We start from the raw sequence: 15,861 nt of genomic DNA, 5'->3' as shown, positions 1-15,861 counted from the left end.
ATATCTCTCTAAGGGAGGTGGCAGTGGTCATGGAAAATGTGACATTAGAAGGAACTCCAATTACCACAGCACACTTAAACATCGGTTAAGTGGAAAAGATTGTCAGGAGTTCTTTTTTCACAACCGTGCTACCTAAATCAGTTTATTTTCAGCAAGAAAGAAGTGCTGTCTGAATAACCTGCTGTCTGACATTCTTTTGCAGTGCCGGAGTGGGACGGACGGGAACATTCATCGCTCTGGACAGGCTCTTGCAGCACATCCGGGATCATGAGTTTGTCGACATTTTAGGGCTGGTGTCAGAAATGAGGTCATACCGGATGTCTATGGTACAGACAGAGGTAGGAGCAAAAGCAATATGTATTTTTAAACTTGCCCTTGACTGAAAAACTCACGATTATTCAACCTCACACTTCAAAACAATTGTCTGAAAATTTTTGTATCTTCCTTTCCCATTTTCTTATTGTGTATGTATAAGATATAACAGAAATACATATTAGCCTTTAGAAATCCATTCAGTGTCTACAGTAATTACACTTCTATTGGCATCATATGCCCTTTCGTAATGCAGAGCACGTGGATGTGTCTGTAATAGACTAAAACGTCTTTGAACAGACCAGGAGTTAGGTGAAGGTAACAGCCATTCTGGGTAAATGTCACCACACGGAGACAGTAGAACTGATGTGATCTACTTTATATTTGAAATGTTGGATTTGATTAATAAGTTTGTCATTAATTTACCCTCCATGTGACTCTGTCCCAGTTCACTTTTAATGATAGTCATGGGTTGAATTTGATTTCTGTCCCCCTTCTGATTTCAAGAATTCCCAGCCCCCAAACCTACCAGCACTGCCAGTCCCCTTAATCTAAATGGATGGATTTATTATTTTAACACAGGAATATCCTGCGGTGTTACATGCTCCCTCTTCATCCTCTTCTCCCACGTCCTCTCCTCTGTGGGTGCCTTAGAATGCACTCCAGACGGAGTGACAGCCCCAGGGCAGTGCCAGTAGACAGTACACACTGCCTCAGAGCAGCCGTGGGCGTGCACCTGTGTGGGTGCAAAAACCCAAGTACCATAGCTTGCTCATAATCCTAGTCACCCAGCCGTACTCACAACTTCTTAGCTCCAGGCACACAATAGCCCTTTCTCTCAAGGAGTGTGTGTGGGAGGGACGCCTGTGGTGTCGAGAGCACAACCTGGCCTGACCTCTCAGCAAGAGATTAAAACATGCCTTGGTCTTCCTCTTGCTTTTCCCATCTGCCACCACTAGATGTCAGTATAACTCAAAAAGCCCAGCGTGGTGGCTGCTGTAGCCTCGGTTCTGTAGGTACCTCCTTCCCCACGCTTTCTGCTTTTCTTTCCTCCTACCTTCTCAGTCCCATCTGACCAAGGACTGGCACAGCCGTTCCGGTGTATTTATTTCTGAGCTGTCACAGGATCATCCTCGGTTCTGTAGGTACCTCCTTCCCCACGCTTTCTGCTTTTCTTTCCTCCTACCTTCTCAGTCACATCTGACCAAGGACTGGCACAGCCGTTCCGGTGTATTTATTTCTGAGCTGTCACAGGATCACACTCCTTTAGGAAAGAGTAATTAATATTCCAGATGTCTCATCGATCATTAAAGCAAGTCGTTTATTTGTTTCCTCACTTCCTTGAGCAGGCCCACCTCTCAGTCCTGCTGACTTCTAATTTACTGTCGTGGGGACATGAGCATCGCCTTGTTATCTGTCGTAAGTGTGAAATGGCTGGTTTCCCCGAGAAAGCACTGCCCACTGCCTAGTGAGTAAATACTTTGCTTTAGTAATCGGTCCATATGTTTGGCTTTCACTTCCATAAACTTGTATCCTAATACACGATTAAAAACTCCCCCTTACATATATGAATCCCTGAGCTTTAAAGGGCTGCTCATTTTAGATTAGATGAATTGCCCCATTTACTTAATTTACACCTTTGATAACTTCATAGACTTCGATTACAGCCTGTTTGCTTTTGACTTTTCCCAACTGCAGAATCTTCATCCCTTTATACAAGCTTCCTTCACGTGCAGACCCTCCATCCCATTCAGGTGCAGTAATCACAAAACACTAGAGCAGTCACCATGTAGTCTTCTGCAAAGCCAAGAAAATGTTTCATTTTCTCCCTTTCTTGCTTCAAATTTTGGTTGTTTGGCTTCTTTGTTTACCGCAGTGTTTTAGGTTGACATCTCCATGGAAACAGGCTTTTTTAAGTGCAATATCCCTTCCCTTTACTCTCATGGGGAATTCCAAGTCAGCCAAGGGGACAGAGGGCGCCCAGGTTACTACTTTTCCCAACAGCTCTGGCTTTTCCCTTGAGTTCCTCAGGCCCTTGTGATAGATGCTCTCCAGTTCTAGTTGTTTATCTGAGTCTGTTTAGTTAGTGATGTCCAGAACATCTTGTTCATTTATCTTTATTTTTCCTCTACCCTCTGCTCTCCATAGTTCAACCTGCATTTTGAATACAGGTTGATTTACCTAGCATTTTTTCTTTTTGTTTGTTTGTTTGTTTGTTTATTCAAAATAATTTAACATCCACTTATACATACTTGTGGGGTACAGTGTGTTGTTTCAATACATGCGTGTACTGTACCGTGATTCACTTAGAGTAGACAGCAGAGTTTTGTCCCCGTTGGTCCACCAGTTTCCCCTCTCAACCATCCCAGCCTCTGGTAATCAGTATTCTACTCTCTACTTCAATGACAGCCTTTTTTTTTTTTTTTTTANGATGAATTGCCCCATTTACTTAATTTACACCTTTGATAACTTCATAGACTTCGATTACAGCCTGTTTGCTTTTGACTTTTCCCAACTGCAGAATCTTCATCCCTTTATACAAGCTTCCTTCACGTGCAGACCCTCCATCCCATTCAGGTGCAGTAATCACAAAACACTAGAGCAGTCACCATGTAGTCTTCTGCAAAGCCAAGAAAATGTTTCATTTTCTCCCTTTCTTGCTTCAAATTTTGGTTGTTTGGCTTCTTTGTTTACCGCAGTGTTTTAGGTTGACATCTCCATGGAAACAGGCTTTTTTAAGTGCAATATCCCTTCCCTTTACTCTCATGGGGAATTCCAAGTCAGCCAAGGGGACAGAGGGCGCCCAGGTTACTACTTTTCCCAACAGCTCTGGCTTTTCCCTTGAGTTCCTCAGGCCCTTGTGATAGATGCTCTCCAGTTCTAGTTGTTTATCTGAGTCTGTTTAGTTAGTGATGTCCAGAACATCTTGTTCATTTATCTTTATTTTTCCTCTACCCTCTGCTCTCCATAGTTCAACCTGCATTTTGAATACAGGTTGATTTACCTAGCATTTTTTCTTTTTGTTTGTTTGTTTGTTTGTTTATTCAAAATAATTTAACATCCACTTATACATACTTGTGGGGTACAGTGTGTTGTTTCAATACATGCGTGTACTGTACCGTGATTCACTTAGAGTAGACAGCAGAGTTTTGTCCCCGTTGGTCCACCAGTTCCCCCTCTCAACCATCCCAGCCTCTGGTAATCAGTATTCTACTCTCTACTTCAATGACAGCCTTTTTTTTTTTTTTTTTAGATTACACATATGAGTGAGATCATGCGGTATTTATTTCTCTCTGCGCCTGACTTACTTCACTTAATGTGATGGTTTCCAGTTCTATCCATGAAAAAAATGTCATTTTTTATATAGAGCTGCATAGTATTCCACTGTGCATATATACCACAGTTTTTTTTTATCCATTCACCCGTTGATGGGCATTAGGTTGATTCCATCTCTTGGCTACTGTGATGAACACAGGAGTGCAGGTGTCTTTTTGACATATTGATTTTGTTCCCTTTGGGCACATAACCTAGCGGGATAGCTGGGCCGTAAGGTAGATCTATTTTTAGTTCTGAGGAAACTTCATACTGTTTTCCACAATGGCTGTACCAATTTATACTCCCTCCAGCAACGTAGGAGAGTTCCTTTTTCTCCCCATACTCACCAGAATTTGTTATTTTTGTCCTGTTGGTAATAGTCATTCTAACTGTAGTGAGATATCTAGTTGTGGTTTTAATTTGCTTTCTCTGATGATCAGTGATGTTGAGCACTTTTCCATGTGCCTTTGGCCATGTGTATGTCTTCTTTTGAGAAATGTCTGTTTAGGTCCTTTGCCCATTTTTTAATTGTGTTACTTTTTTTTTTTTCTGCTGTTAAGTTCCTTATATAGTAGCCCCTTGCCGGATGTGCAGTTTGCAAACGCTTTCTCCCATTCCGTAGATTCTCACTTCACTTTGTTGACAGTGTCCCTGGCTGTGCAGGAACTTTTCAGTTTGATGTAGTCACATTTATGTATTTTTGCTTTAGTTGCCTGTGCCTTTGTAGCATCACTCAAAAAAAGTGCTGCCCACTCGCATTTCGTGTAGCAGGGAGTGCAGGTGTCTTTTTGACATATTGATTTTGTTCCCTTTGGGCACATAACCTAGCGGGATAGCTGGGTCGTAAGGTAGATCTATTTTTAGTTCTGAGGAAACTTCATACTGTTTTCCACAATGGCTGTACCAATTTATACTCCCTCCAGCAAGGTAGGAGAGTTCCTTTTTCTCCCCATACTCACCAGAATTTGTTATTTTTGTCCTGTTGGTAATAGTCATTCTAACTGTTGTGAGATATCTAGTTGTGGTTTTAATTTGCTTTCTCTGATGATCGGTGATGTTGAGCACTTTTCCATGTGCCTTTGGCCATTTGTATGTCTTCTTTTGAGAAATGTCTGTTTAGGTCCTTTGCCCATTTTTTAATTGTGTTACTTTTCTTTTTTCTTTGCTGTTACGTTCCTTATATAGTAGCCCCTTGCCGGATGTGCAGTTTGCAAGCGCTTTCTCCCATTCCGTAGATTCTCACTTCACTTTGTTGACAGTGTCCCTGGCTGTGCAGGAGCTTTTCAGTTTGATGTAGTCACATTTACGTATTTTTCCTTTTGTTGCCTGTGCCTTTGTAGCATCACTCAAAAAAAGTGCTGCCCACTCGCATTTCGTGTAGCATTTCCTCTGTGTTTTCTTCTAGTAGTTTCACAGTTTGGGTTCTTAAATTTAGGTCTTTGATCCGTTTTGAGTTGACTTTTGTGTATGGTGAGGGATAGGGGTCTAGTCTCAATCTTCTGCGTGTGGACATCCAGTTTTCCCAGCACCATCTGTTGAAGAGGCTTCTTAAGTCCATTCCCATGAGAATCCTGCTGCTTTCTAACTTACCGAAGTTGATAAGGAAGGAACAAAGTAAAAAACGATTCCTTTCACATTTGCCATCCCAGAGTATCCCTTTGATGCTGATGATTTTCAAGAGGACAGTCTGATTCTGCGGTTGAGTTCTGTCTTTATGAATATAACCGACCCATGAATTGTCCACCATGTCTCCTCACTTCGCCGGCTTCTAATTTCCCAACCTTCTGTACTGCCCGTCACCTGGATTCCACCACTCCACCCCACCCAAAGAAAGCAGAAGTAACTGATGACATCATGTCCTCAGATGCATATTTCAGGGTCACTGCAACACACCACCTGGGGCTGCATTCTGACCTGACCTCTTTCTCTTTGCCCCTGACCGGACACACTTACTTCACAGCCTTCTGCACAAGTAGGGGATGGTCAGAAGGAAAAGCACCAGACCCTGGGGGAAGGCCTGGGTCTCGGCTTTGCCACTGCACAGGTCACATCACCTCTCAAAACTCCCATTTCTCACCTGCGAAATGCGAATGACAATGTTCAGGAACTGTTGTAAAGTACACAGTGTGTAAAGTGGCAAAATCTCGATTCGTGGTTTGAAACTGGGAAGTGCTACATATCAGTGGCATTGGCCTCTCGTGGGCTCTCTTCTATTTTTATCAAGTATTTTGTTTGTTTTCTCTCTAATAGCCTTTCTCTGGAGGTCAGTGAGGGCTTTGCTTTGAGCAGCCTGTCCTCCTGATCTGCAGCTTGGATTTCTCAGGGACTCTCAGGGACATGTCTGTAAATAGTCTTTTATTTACTTTTCCCTTTGGTCTTTTTCTTTCTTTTTTTTTTTTTTTTTTCCTTTGTACCCAAAGTTTGACCACTGAGTAGTTATGGATTGAAAGTCCAGCCTTATTTATGCCCGGTGTTGCTATAACACCAGGTTACTGATGCCAGACTATCACAACCTAAGGGAATATATTTTCCCGATACCTTGCTGAAAAATACAGGTTGGGCTGCAGTACCACCCACTGAAGTCTGGAGTAAGTTTATCTTTTGTGTAAAGTTATTACACAAGAGGCTTCTTAGAATTCTGTGGATATCTTGACTGAATCTTATTTAGAAGTTATTTCTAATGATATTACTTACAGTGAAACTCTGGGAAATAAAGAGAAAGGAGAAAGACCATGAAGCTACCCTTGATTTCTTGGCACAAAAACAACTAATAAAAGCAATTAATATTTTAGTGTATTTCATCTCAGTCTTCATTCAAGTAAAACTTTTACACAATTGTGCTCATATGCTACATGTATACACATAATATGCATTTATATATACAATACAGAATGTATGTAAGTAATGTATATTTGTAGAAATATAAAATACACAATATATGTATGTTTTTTTACATACTAATTTTTCACTTAACACTTTACTGTTATCACAAATTGCCAAAAACTCTATAAATTTCATTTTCAAAGCTGACTAATGTTTCATTATAGATACAACATTGCTTACTTAAATTGTTCTCCTTTTATAGAACATTAAATTGGATTCTTTTCCACGTTTTGCTATTACCTGTGTTCACACCATTTATTAGCACTTTATTAATTATCCCTCCACCAATAGGTAAAAATGTCTGCTGTGACAAACTCAAGTCACCAGCAAATGTTACTTTTTTCCCTTAGGTTTGCACACTTCATAGATAAAAAATAACTGTTTTAATTTATATTTTTTACTTAGCCATTTTTTTTGTGCATTTTAGTATTTCCTCAGTTTACTTCAAAAATCCTTTAATAAGTGCAAACTAAGTACTGAGCATTAGGAATAAAAAGACATAATCCCTGCCTTTCAGGAATATTTGGTGTAATGGCTGATGTACTTTACTAATTTGTCCATTTGTATGTGCTACTGATTTCGATGACTTTTTAACAAAAATAAAGTCACCAACATTTTGTCATAATGCAAGAAAATATTTTTCCCTCCTGGATTCTGATTTGCCTTTTATTCTTTTTATTTATTTATTTTTACATATAGTAGTTTGAAATTCTTATTTGTAATCTATTCCATTGCTTTTAATTTTAGAATCACAGAGGAATTAACCTATATTTCCTTCTATAATTTTATGGCTTAATTGATTAAATATCCTAGAATTTATTTCAGTGCAGGAATGATGTGATGCACCCTTTTGTTTTCAAAATAGCCCCGTGATTATTGATTGAAACTTCATTGCCTTTTGCATTAAGTAGTGATGATCTAGGGGACATCGTGGTGACTGTAGTTGATAGTAGTGTATACTTGAAATCACTAAGAGAGCAGATCTTAAACACTCTCATCACTCAAAAAAAGTAACTGTGAGGTGATGGATATGTTAATTAGCTTAATTGTGATGATCATTTCACAGTGTATATGTATGTCAGATCATCGTGTGTATACCTTAAATATATACAATTTTTATTTTTTATACTCATTAAAGCTGGCAGAAAAATTCCACCGTAAAATAAAAAGTAGTGATGTTCAAAGCTCTATTATTAATCAAAATGCTTTTACACTTGATTCACCTGGCTTTTTTTTTTTTTTTCCTAAAAGATGACCGGTGAGGGGATGTTAACCCTTGACTTGGTGTTGTCAGCACCACGCTCACCCAGTGAGCAAATTGGCCATCCCTATATGGGATCCGAACCTGTGGCCTTGGTGTTATCAGCACCGCACTCTCCCGAGTGAGCCACGGGCCGGCCCCACCTGGATTTTCTAGTTATAAAATTGAGTCTCTGTAAATAACAGAGTTTCCTTTTACATCAGCTCTTGGTCACTAAAACTGCCATAGTATTAAAATATTATACCTTTGCACATATCTGCACAAAACGTCCTGCTCTGAGACACGCGTCTGTCCTTGCCCAGGAGCAGTACATCTTCATCCATCAGTGCGTGCTGCTGATGTGGACGAAGAAGAAGCAGCAGTTCTGCATCAGCGATGTCATATATGAGAATGTCAGCAAGTCCTAGCTCAGGATCGCAGCAGTAAGTGGAGAAGAGCCCATCCTGGGTGCTGTGTCCTAGAATAATGGGAGGGGATGTGACGGGTCACGACAAAAGGCAGCAGTAGCTATTTGTATTGAGTGTGAAGTCACACTAGTATTTCTGCTCACCTCCTGGCCCCACAGCAGTGGTCACAGGGAGAGACAAATACCCTAGCAGTGCTTTGAGCTTCAATGCACCTTGATTGAAGGTAGCAACAAGCAGGACCTTCTGCAATGCATGGCGATTTGACCTCCATTTGCTCCACCCAGAACCCCAACTTATTCTTATATCGAGTCTGTGCCTGAAATATCAGGAAGCTACCGTCCAACTCTAACTAGGTATTTTGTGCAAATATTTTGCTAACTCCAAGGGCTGTATAAAGGGTCACAAAGAAGACATGAGCCGGAGTGGACACCCCAAAGAATAAAAACAATATTGACAATAGAGTCTCAGGATAGCAGAGTCTGAAAATCCCTTCGAGTCTGTGCCTGAAATATCAGGAAGCTACCGTCCAACTCTAACTAGGTATTTTGTGCAAATATTTTGCTAACTCCAAGGGTTGTATAAAGGGTCACAAAGAAGACATGAGCCGGAGTGGACAGCCCAAAGAATAAAAACAATATTGACAATAGAGTCTCAGGATAGCAGAGTCTGAAAATCCCTTGATCTCACCCATGATGGGAGCACGTATTTGACAGCTTCATGAAAACAGTAGTAACATATTCATTGCCCTGTGCTCAAACTTGGACCAGATCACATTTTGAAGGTGTAAGTCATCTTCACTAAGGTGACAAGTAATCTTCCCACTTAGCTCAGTAAACAGAAGGTAGTGTCTGAGGTGATGGGGGTGGGGGGTCATTGACAGGGTGGGGAGAGGACAGTGGAGTGGTGCATTGTGGGAGAAACATGCAGGGTGGGAAGCAGTGCAGCAGTGGGTAGCAGGACAGGATCAGCTTTGTACCTCTGCATCCATCAAGAAAGGGAGATGGAGAACACGAGGGGCAGGAAGATAGAGAATTAGGAAAGACAGAGAGAGAGAAATTTGCAGGCAGAGGGCAAGATATTCAGACCCACAGAAAGAAGGAGTCACACGGAGAAAGGTCCACAGATAAATCCACATCCCCCTGGGTGGTGGGGTTGAGTAGAGTGAGAGCTAGTGACGGAGCCAGGAGGAGGTTGCTGATATCCCAGGCGGCTCACTGTCTTTTTCTCTCGTTCACAGGAGAGGACGTGATGTGCACCCATCCTCCCTTGCTTCCACAGTTTTATGGGGGCCCCTGCTAGTCATTTTGCTGCAAAGAGCCCTCGCTTTGTAGTATGTGGCCAGGAGATAATATATCTCATAGAAGCACCGGGAAGACTTAGCCTTAAAGAGCCTACAGTGTCTTTTGGACTTTTTCACTTCTGGACATTTAATGATGGACCAAATTCAACAGAACACCAGAAAGGTCAAGACGCTTTGCAAAGGGCAGGAAGTACAGCATTTCTGAAGAGTTTGGTTGGCCCTTTGCTAGTTGGGCTGAGTTTTTTGTGTTTTTATAAGTGCAATAATTTTTGTATGTGTGTGATTTTATCAGAAAGTTGTATTGTTTTGCCCACACCACTGTTCAACCCCATAGCCCAGGAAGGAACAGGCATTGCTAGTATCAAATTATACCTCACTATTAATAAGAGGCATGGCCACACATGAAGAAATGGGAATTCTGCTTCTAGGAAATTGAACCAACATTGTCTGCACCCCAACGTTAAGCTACAGGGTCAGGAGCGGGGAGGGAAGACAGGGAAGAAAGAGGGGGCTTCTACCCACAGGTCAACCGCGTATCTTTTCCTACTGCAAATATGAAAAGCTGTAAGTCAACCTCAAAGTAGAGTAGAAAAAATATTTGTCTTAGTTGTTCTAGTTCTTGATGGTTTTCTTCCTTATTAACAGTTGGGTGTTTCTTCCTTGGCCCTTTTGGACTAATGTCACTGTCGAGGTTCTTGTTCAAAAACGAGACCTGGTTCAGAAATTTCAAGTCTGACTCTTTAAACTCCGTTGCTGTCTGAGCAGTCTTGGTGCCTAGATTCTGCATTCCGTCTTCTGTTGACCTGCATACATGTGAGAGCCACTTCTTTGAGAACTATAGGCTCTGAAAATGCACTTTCTTTCCCCCAGAGAGCTGGGAATTTATGGTTACAACAATGAACTGCAGCATGCTAGGACAATTATTTGGCTACAATTTTTGGTAATATTGTCAAGTGTCTCTCTGGATTCCAACAGAGATTTCATTTCATTTTGTTTTCTTTTTGGTTGTCAGTTTCACTTTAACCAGTGTAACTAGTAACGTTTTATTCTTTGGATTTTGTATAATTACAGTACATGGTTGTGTATTGTGACATGAATGCTGTCAAAACGGACAGTGAGGGCATCGTGAAGCCTGTTTCTTTGTGTCACTTCCTGAGAAATAAGAGGTGATGGTATCGATATACAAAGGAAGACATTTTGAGTTGCAAGTAAACCCGAGCTGGCTGCTTCACTGTGGCAATGTGGCTGTTGGGAGCCTTCTTGTATGTGCTTCCAGGACACCTGGCTCCTCTCTGTGTATCTGATCACTGCCCTTTCCCCTGGCTTCTCTCCATTCCTGATCATCTTCATGAAGCCGTGTATATAGGATCAGTGTAATATCTTACCAGTGACCTTAGTGATGGTGAAGGATGCCAGATGAACAGCTCTGCACCCCACCGTGTCTTGTCACTGAGAAGGCCTGGCCACAGCAGAGCTTGGCAAAGTTCCTTGCAAGACCTGGCCAGCAAGTCTCGCTTTCGCCTTGCAGGGTGAATGGCAGAGGATGTCCATCCCCCGCAGGCCAACAGCCTGGACTCCTCAGGGATCCTCAGTTTTCACTCACCTCCCTTCCTCCACTTCTTGCCTCCCTCATGCCACCTCCTCCTCTTCTCACCCCCACTCCTTTACTTCCCTTCTTGCACATTTTAATAATATATCACACCATTCTTGGGGACAAACATGGTTATAGAAAGGTGGCAAACCTATGTATGACATTCTTAGACTTCACACAGGGCAGGAGTGAAGTGCACAACCTTGGAAGAGCCAATATGATGCACAGGTCAGCTGGAATACGTTTCCAACACTGCCACGCAGACACTTACAGAAGTTTTGCAGCCCAGAACACTACTTCCCATGAAACAAAGCACTTCATAAATATTTCCTGTTTTTCTTGAGTACTTCATCAAAGTGGGATCAAATAGTGCCAGATCAATTTTCCCAAAAGAAAAGATGAAGTATCCAGATCATTCCTTCAGGGGTCTCCAAAGTCATTACTATGTTTATTAGGACACTGATACTCCACAACTCCACAATTTGTAAAGCTTTTGGTGGAAGAAGCATCAATGTATCACAAGACTTGAGCATTAATCCTGATAATGACTTTGGAACTTAACTCTGCTGAGTTCCAGTTAATAAATTGAATAAAACCTAGTAATAGCCCCATCATTTGCAGGTGTAAGGAGTATCAGATATGATAATTCACTCATAGTTGCTTTGTATCCTGTTCTCTTATGTACCCTAAGGCTATTCTAACTGGCTCTCTTTCCACCCCAAGACCCGACTTTAAGCATTCAGAAGGGTGACTTCCAGGGCCTCTGTATTATTAATTACAATTTTAAACAAATCTTTTGAGTAGTGCTCTGTAATGAATGAACATAGAGGCATTAGCACATGCAGAGCTAAAGACTTTAGAACTACAAATATTTAACTTTGAGTGCTATTGAGATCAAATTCCTTGGCTGCAAAAGACAATTTATGAAGTTAATTGAAAAATTACCATTAGGGTGTAATTTATAAATTTAATAGTAAACACCAGTATATCCATCATTACACATTTTATAATTTCATTTAACTTGAAAAGAAAGAGTGATGCATGACAACATTTTTTTGGACAGTCTTCTAATTTAGAGTCTACAATTTCCCACTGTAAAGACAATATTGTACCCAAAATTTAAAATGAGAAAAGTTACTAACTTTTTTTGAATGTCAGGTTTTATGCCTTTCTTTTCCTAAATGCTGTCTGTCCCTGCCCCCAAAGGGTAATATATCGCTCAAAGGAAACTGTGGTGTCAACATGTAAAGCAGGAGCTAGATGCTTTGATCGGAATTTTTTGCAGGCCACATGATAGCTGCTTGCTAGAGGATTGGCCCTTAGCCAAGGAGTTAAAGTTACTCAGTCCAATCTCTACGAGCCAAAATTTTCCCTGCTTTCTAGCAAGGAGGCCTTCCTTTATACCTCGGGAAATGTCTGTTGTAATGTGCTTCAAATAGCTGGCTCGTTTCCTAGCTCACAGGCTCAAGCCTGGTACTTGGCACAGGATAGAGTCCAGGAGGCATGCCCATGACTGAATATAATACTCACTTTGGCCAAAGGGGTTATAAAGCAACAAAACATAATATGCAAAAAACTGCTGGTTATTAACAGCCCATTTGGATGCATTTGAAAACACTTTCAGCCATGACATCTCTGATCTCTGGCCTTCCAGAAGAGTAGGATTTTTCTTTTCAATTTCAGCTGGTTCTTATTACAAGGCCTTATCCTGGTGGGTCACTTGAATAAAGACAGAGAATAATGTTTAGCTTTGGGAGCTGCATTATAAGAGGGACATTAACAGACCATTGTCCAGGGCAGGGTCACCAGAACTGTTAGGAATGTGGAAAAACAACAGGTCATAGTAACAACACCTATGGGAAACTGGGACTATATTAAACCTGGAAGAAAGGAAGAGTCATTCATTCCTTCAATCACTCATTCAGCAAGTTTTTGATTATATAATGTTGAAGAATCAATCAATCAATCAATCAATCAATGACTTCTTGACCTCTCGATGTGTGCCCTGTGGTAAGCACAAATGGTACAATATGCTGACTTTTCAAAATATATCATATAATCAGAGTTTTATTGTTGGAAGGACTAAGAAAGCGTCAGTTAAATCTTTTTCAACATTTTTTATTTATATTTCCCAAAACTTTGTCAATGTCTTCTGCATGTACCCACCAGCCAAAATAATGATGCTAAGCTGTTTTTCTAATGGCTTCTACAACAGATACAGGAGGCACCCATAGTTTTTGTTACTCATCAACCACTAGAGACCCTGACATGGTCCCTCTTCCTTGATGAGAATTACCACGCTAGTCCTACTCTCCTTCTCTAAACAGGACTCTCCTAACCATATCCCTGGCAGATGGCTGGCTTTTCTACTGAACTCTGACAGTAGGAATCGCCACCTCACAAGGCAGCCATCCCATCATTTTTTAAGAAGCATTTCCTTCTTTGTTCACACACCTAAGGACTGTACTAACATTAAGAATGTATGAGTTTATGCCTTTCCTGGGTATAGACTTCAAGCCCAAATCTGCATCCCTGTCTTGGTAAAAGGGCAGGTGCTGCGTGTCCGCCACTGCCTATGGCTGCTTTGAATAGAGGTCTGGCAGCAAGTTTTTGCTCTTAGGCAGCAAAGGGAACAGCATTTAAAACTGATCTCAGGGGAGTTCTGTGCTAAGCCCTTTCTACGAATATCCTCTTAACTTCCAAACATCATTATGAGATAAGAACACCCATTCGCCAGGTGGAGAAGCTGAGAGGCAGGTTAAAAGGCAGTGTAGGATCAAGTAAAACAACCACTGGGTTATAAAGCGGCAGAAGCAGTTTCCAATCCAGCTCTGTCCAGCCCCAAAACCATTTCCCCGCTACTTCACCCTGCTTCTCATTCATACTTAGCATTGATAAAGTATAATAGAAATTCATAGCTCATCTCAAGGTAATACGTTTAACATGGAGGGTAGGCTTTCAATTTGAAAAATAGCAAATTTCTAACCCTCCGAGCAATCATTTATTTACTGAACATCTCATGTCAGGCACTGTGGAGGGGGCTGGTGAAGACAGATACGACATGGTCCTTACTTCTAGGAGCTTATATTCTAGCGGGGGAGTCAGAAGTGAAAATAAAGGCACAGTTGCCATGTCAAAAGCACATAAAGCATCCAATGTGGGTGCAAGGGAAAGACAGGTGACTTTCTGGAAGGGTCATAAAAGGCCATTCTGCCACATTAAAGTATTAAAGACTGCAGAGCCACAGTAAAAATACAAATGACATGCATTCATAAAACACCCACTGCATATCAGGCACTGGGGGGGCATATGGGTGACCAGTCCTCCAGCCCCACCTTCCGAACCTTTTCTTCTTGGCAGACTCCAAAGTGACAGTTTCTCTCCAGGCTCCACAGACTGCTCCAGCTCATGTATCATGCAGCAGAATCTAGTGGATTTACTGTTACTAGAATGGCACAGCATATTAGAACTATATTCTCCGGCCCTTTTGTAGTTAGGGTGGGGCCAGGTGGCTGAGTTCTGGCTGATGGAAGGTGAGCTTCCTGGCCCTTGCCCATGAAAATAATCAGAATCCACCTACTACCTCTCTCTTTCTCTCTGACTCTGTTTCTCTCTCTCTCTCTCTCTCTCTCTCTCTCTCTCTTCCTCCCTCCCTCCCTCCCTCCCCACCCTACACAAACAGAGATAGTGGTGCCAAAGGGTGGAAGGAGCCTGGGTCCCTGCATCACTATATGGAAGAGGGATATCTGCCTGCATTGACCCATGATGTGATCAAAAAATAGATTTCTATTATGTTGTCACTAAGATTCTGGTATTGTCAGTTACAGTGGTCAACCTGCCTTTAACTAATATGGCAGCACAAGGATGACCTTTTCATCTATCCAAAGCAGTGGTATGTGGCTTCCCAACAAAATTCCCAGAAGGTTAAAAATGAAACAGAGCAGAGAAAGGTTAACCCACAATGCAAAAAAAGGGTTCACGAAAAGGTCACAAAAACAATGATGGCTCTTTTAATAAAAAAATTTTTTTAATGGAAATATATGGATTTCTCTCCAGAAGTGGTTTTCCTCCAAGTTAGATCTCTCTTAGTCTTTTCTTCATTATTGCTTTCTAAACCCCATAACAAGGCCCATTACTTAGGTAACCCACTAGAATTCTTTTACCTTTACACTAGGCTACCAGCTTTCAATTAGAGTCCTGGATTCCTTTTAACAATAGATCCCAGAGAGGTTGCACATCAATAAAAGCCCAAACATACCAGAGACCACGAGGCCTGCAATGAGGCTTGGTGTGTGGAGGGATGCTGGACAATCCAGGCCTTTGCCTTGCATATGTCCTGGTTTGCTCCAGGGCTATGCATAGGAGTTCAAAGCCAACTGACACAAAATCTTTTTGTTCAGTTCTAAGAACACCAAAAAGTCCAAAGGGCTATTTAAACTAGGAAAAGTCAAGTGCAACCACTACTTCCTCTACAAATACAAAACAGAACAATCTTGGAAGGGTTCTTCCATGTCCAAAATCAAACTAGATCACATCACCCCTTCACCAGTAACCTTGGGAAGCACACAGTCCAGAACAAGACCCAGCAATAGAGCAGAGCACAGCAGTTTACAAGAGACTATGGGTGGAGAGAGTCCTGAGCTCAGAGTCATAAGATCCCGACCATGACTCAGTTGTCTCATCTATGAAGTGGACATAGTGACAGTACCTTTCTCATAGGGTGTCTCAGACAGTTTGGGCTGCTATAGCAAAGCACCATAGACTGGGTGGCTTATAAACAACAGAAATTCAT

General features: G+C 41.5%; 1 protein-coding gene across 1 annotated transcript in view; it reads left to right on the top strand.

Moving 5' to 3' along the window:
* PTPRO (protein tyrosine phosphatase, receptor type, O) overlaps nt 1-11,668 on the top strand; it is a gene marked incomplete at its 5' end in the record, with an annotated part of 159,856 nt that extends 148,188 nt beyond the window's left edge. The window contains 3 exons of the mRNA XM_008586534.1: nt 203-338; nt 8,074-8,193; nt 9,416-11,668. Of these exons, the coding sequence (XP_008584756.1) occupies nt 203-338; nt 8,074-8,178 (241 nt within the window). The remainder of the gene's footprint in view (nt 1-202; nt 339-8,073; nt 8,194-9,415) is intronic.
* Between the last annotated feature and the right edge of the window lie 4,193 nt (nt 11,669-15,861).

Source organism: Galeopterus variegatus, unplaced genomic scaffold (assembly GCF_000696425.1).
Source record: "Galeopterus variegatus unplaced genomic scaffold, G_variegatus-3.0.2 Scaffold4013, whole genome shotgun sequence".
NCBI classification, from domain to species: Eukaryota; Metazoa; Chordata; class Mammalia; order Dermoptera; family Cynocephalidae; genus Galeopterus; species Galeopterus variegatus.
This window is presented reverse-complemented; position numbering and strand designations above follow the sequence as displayed.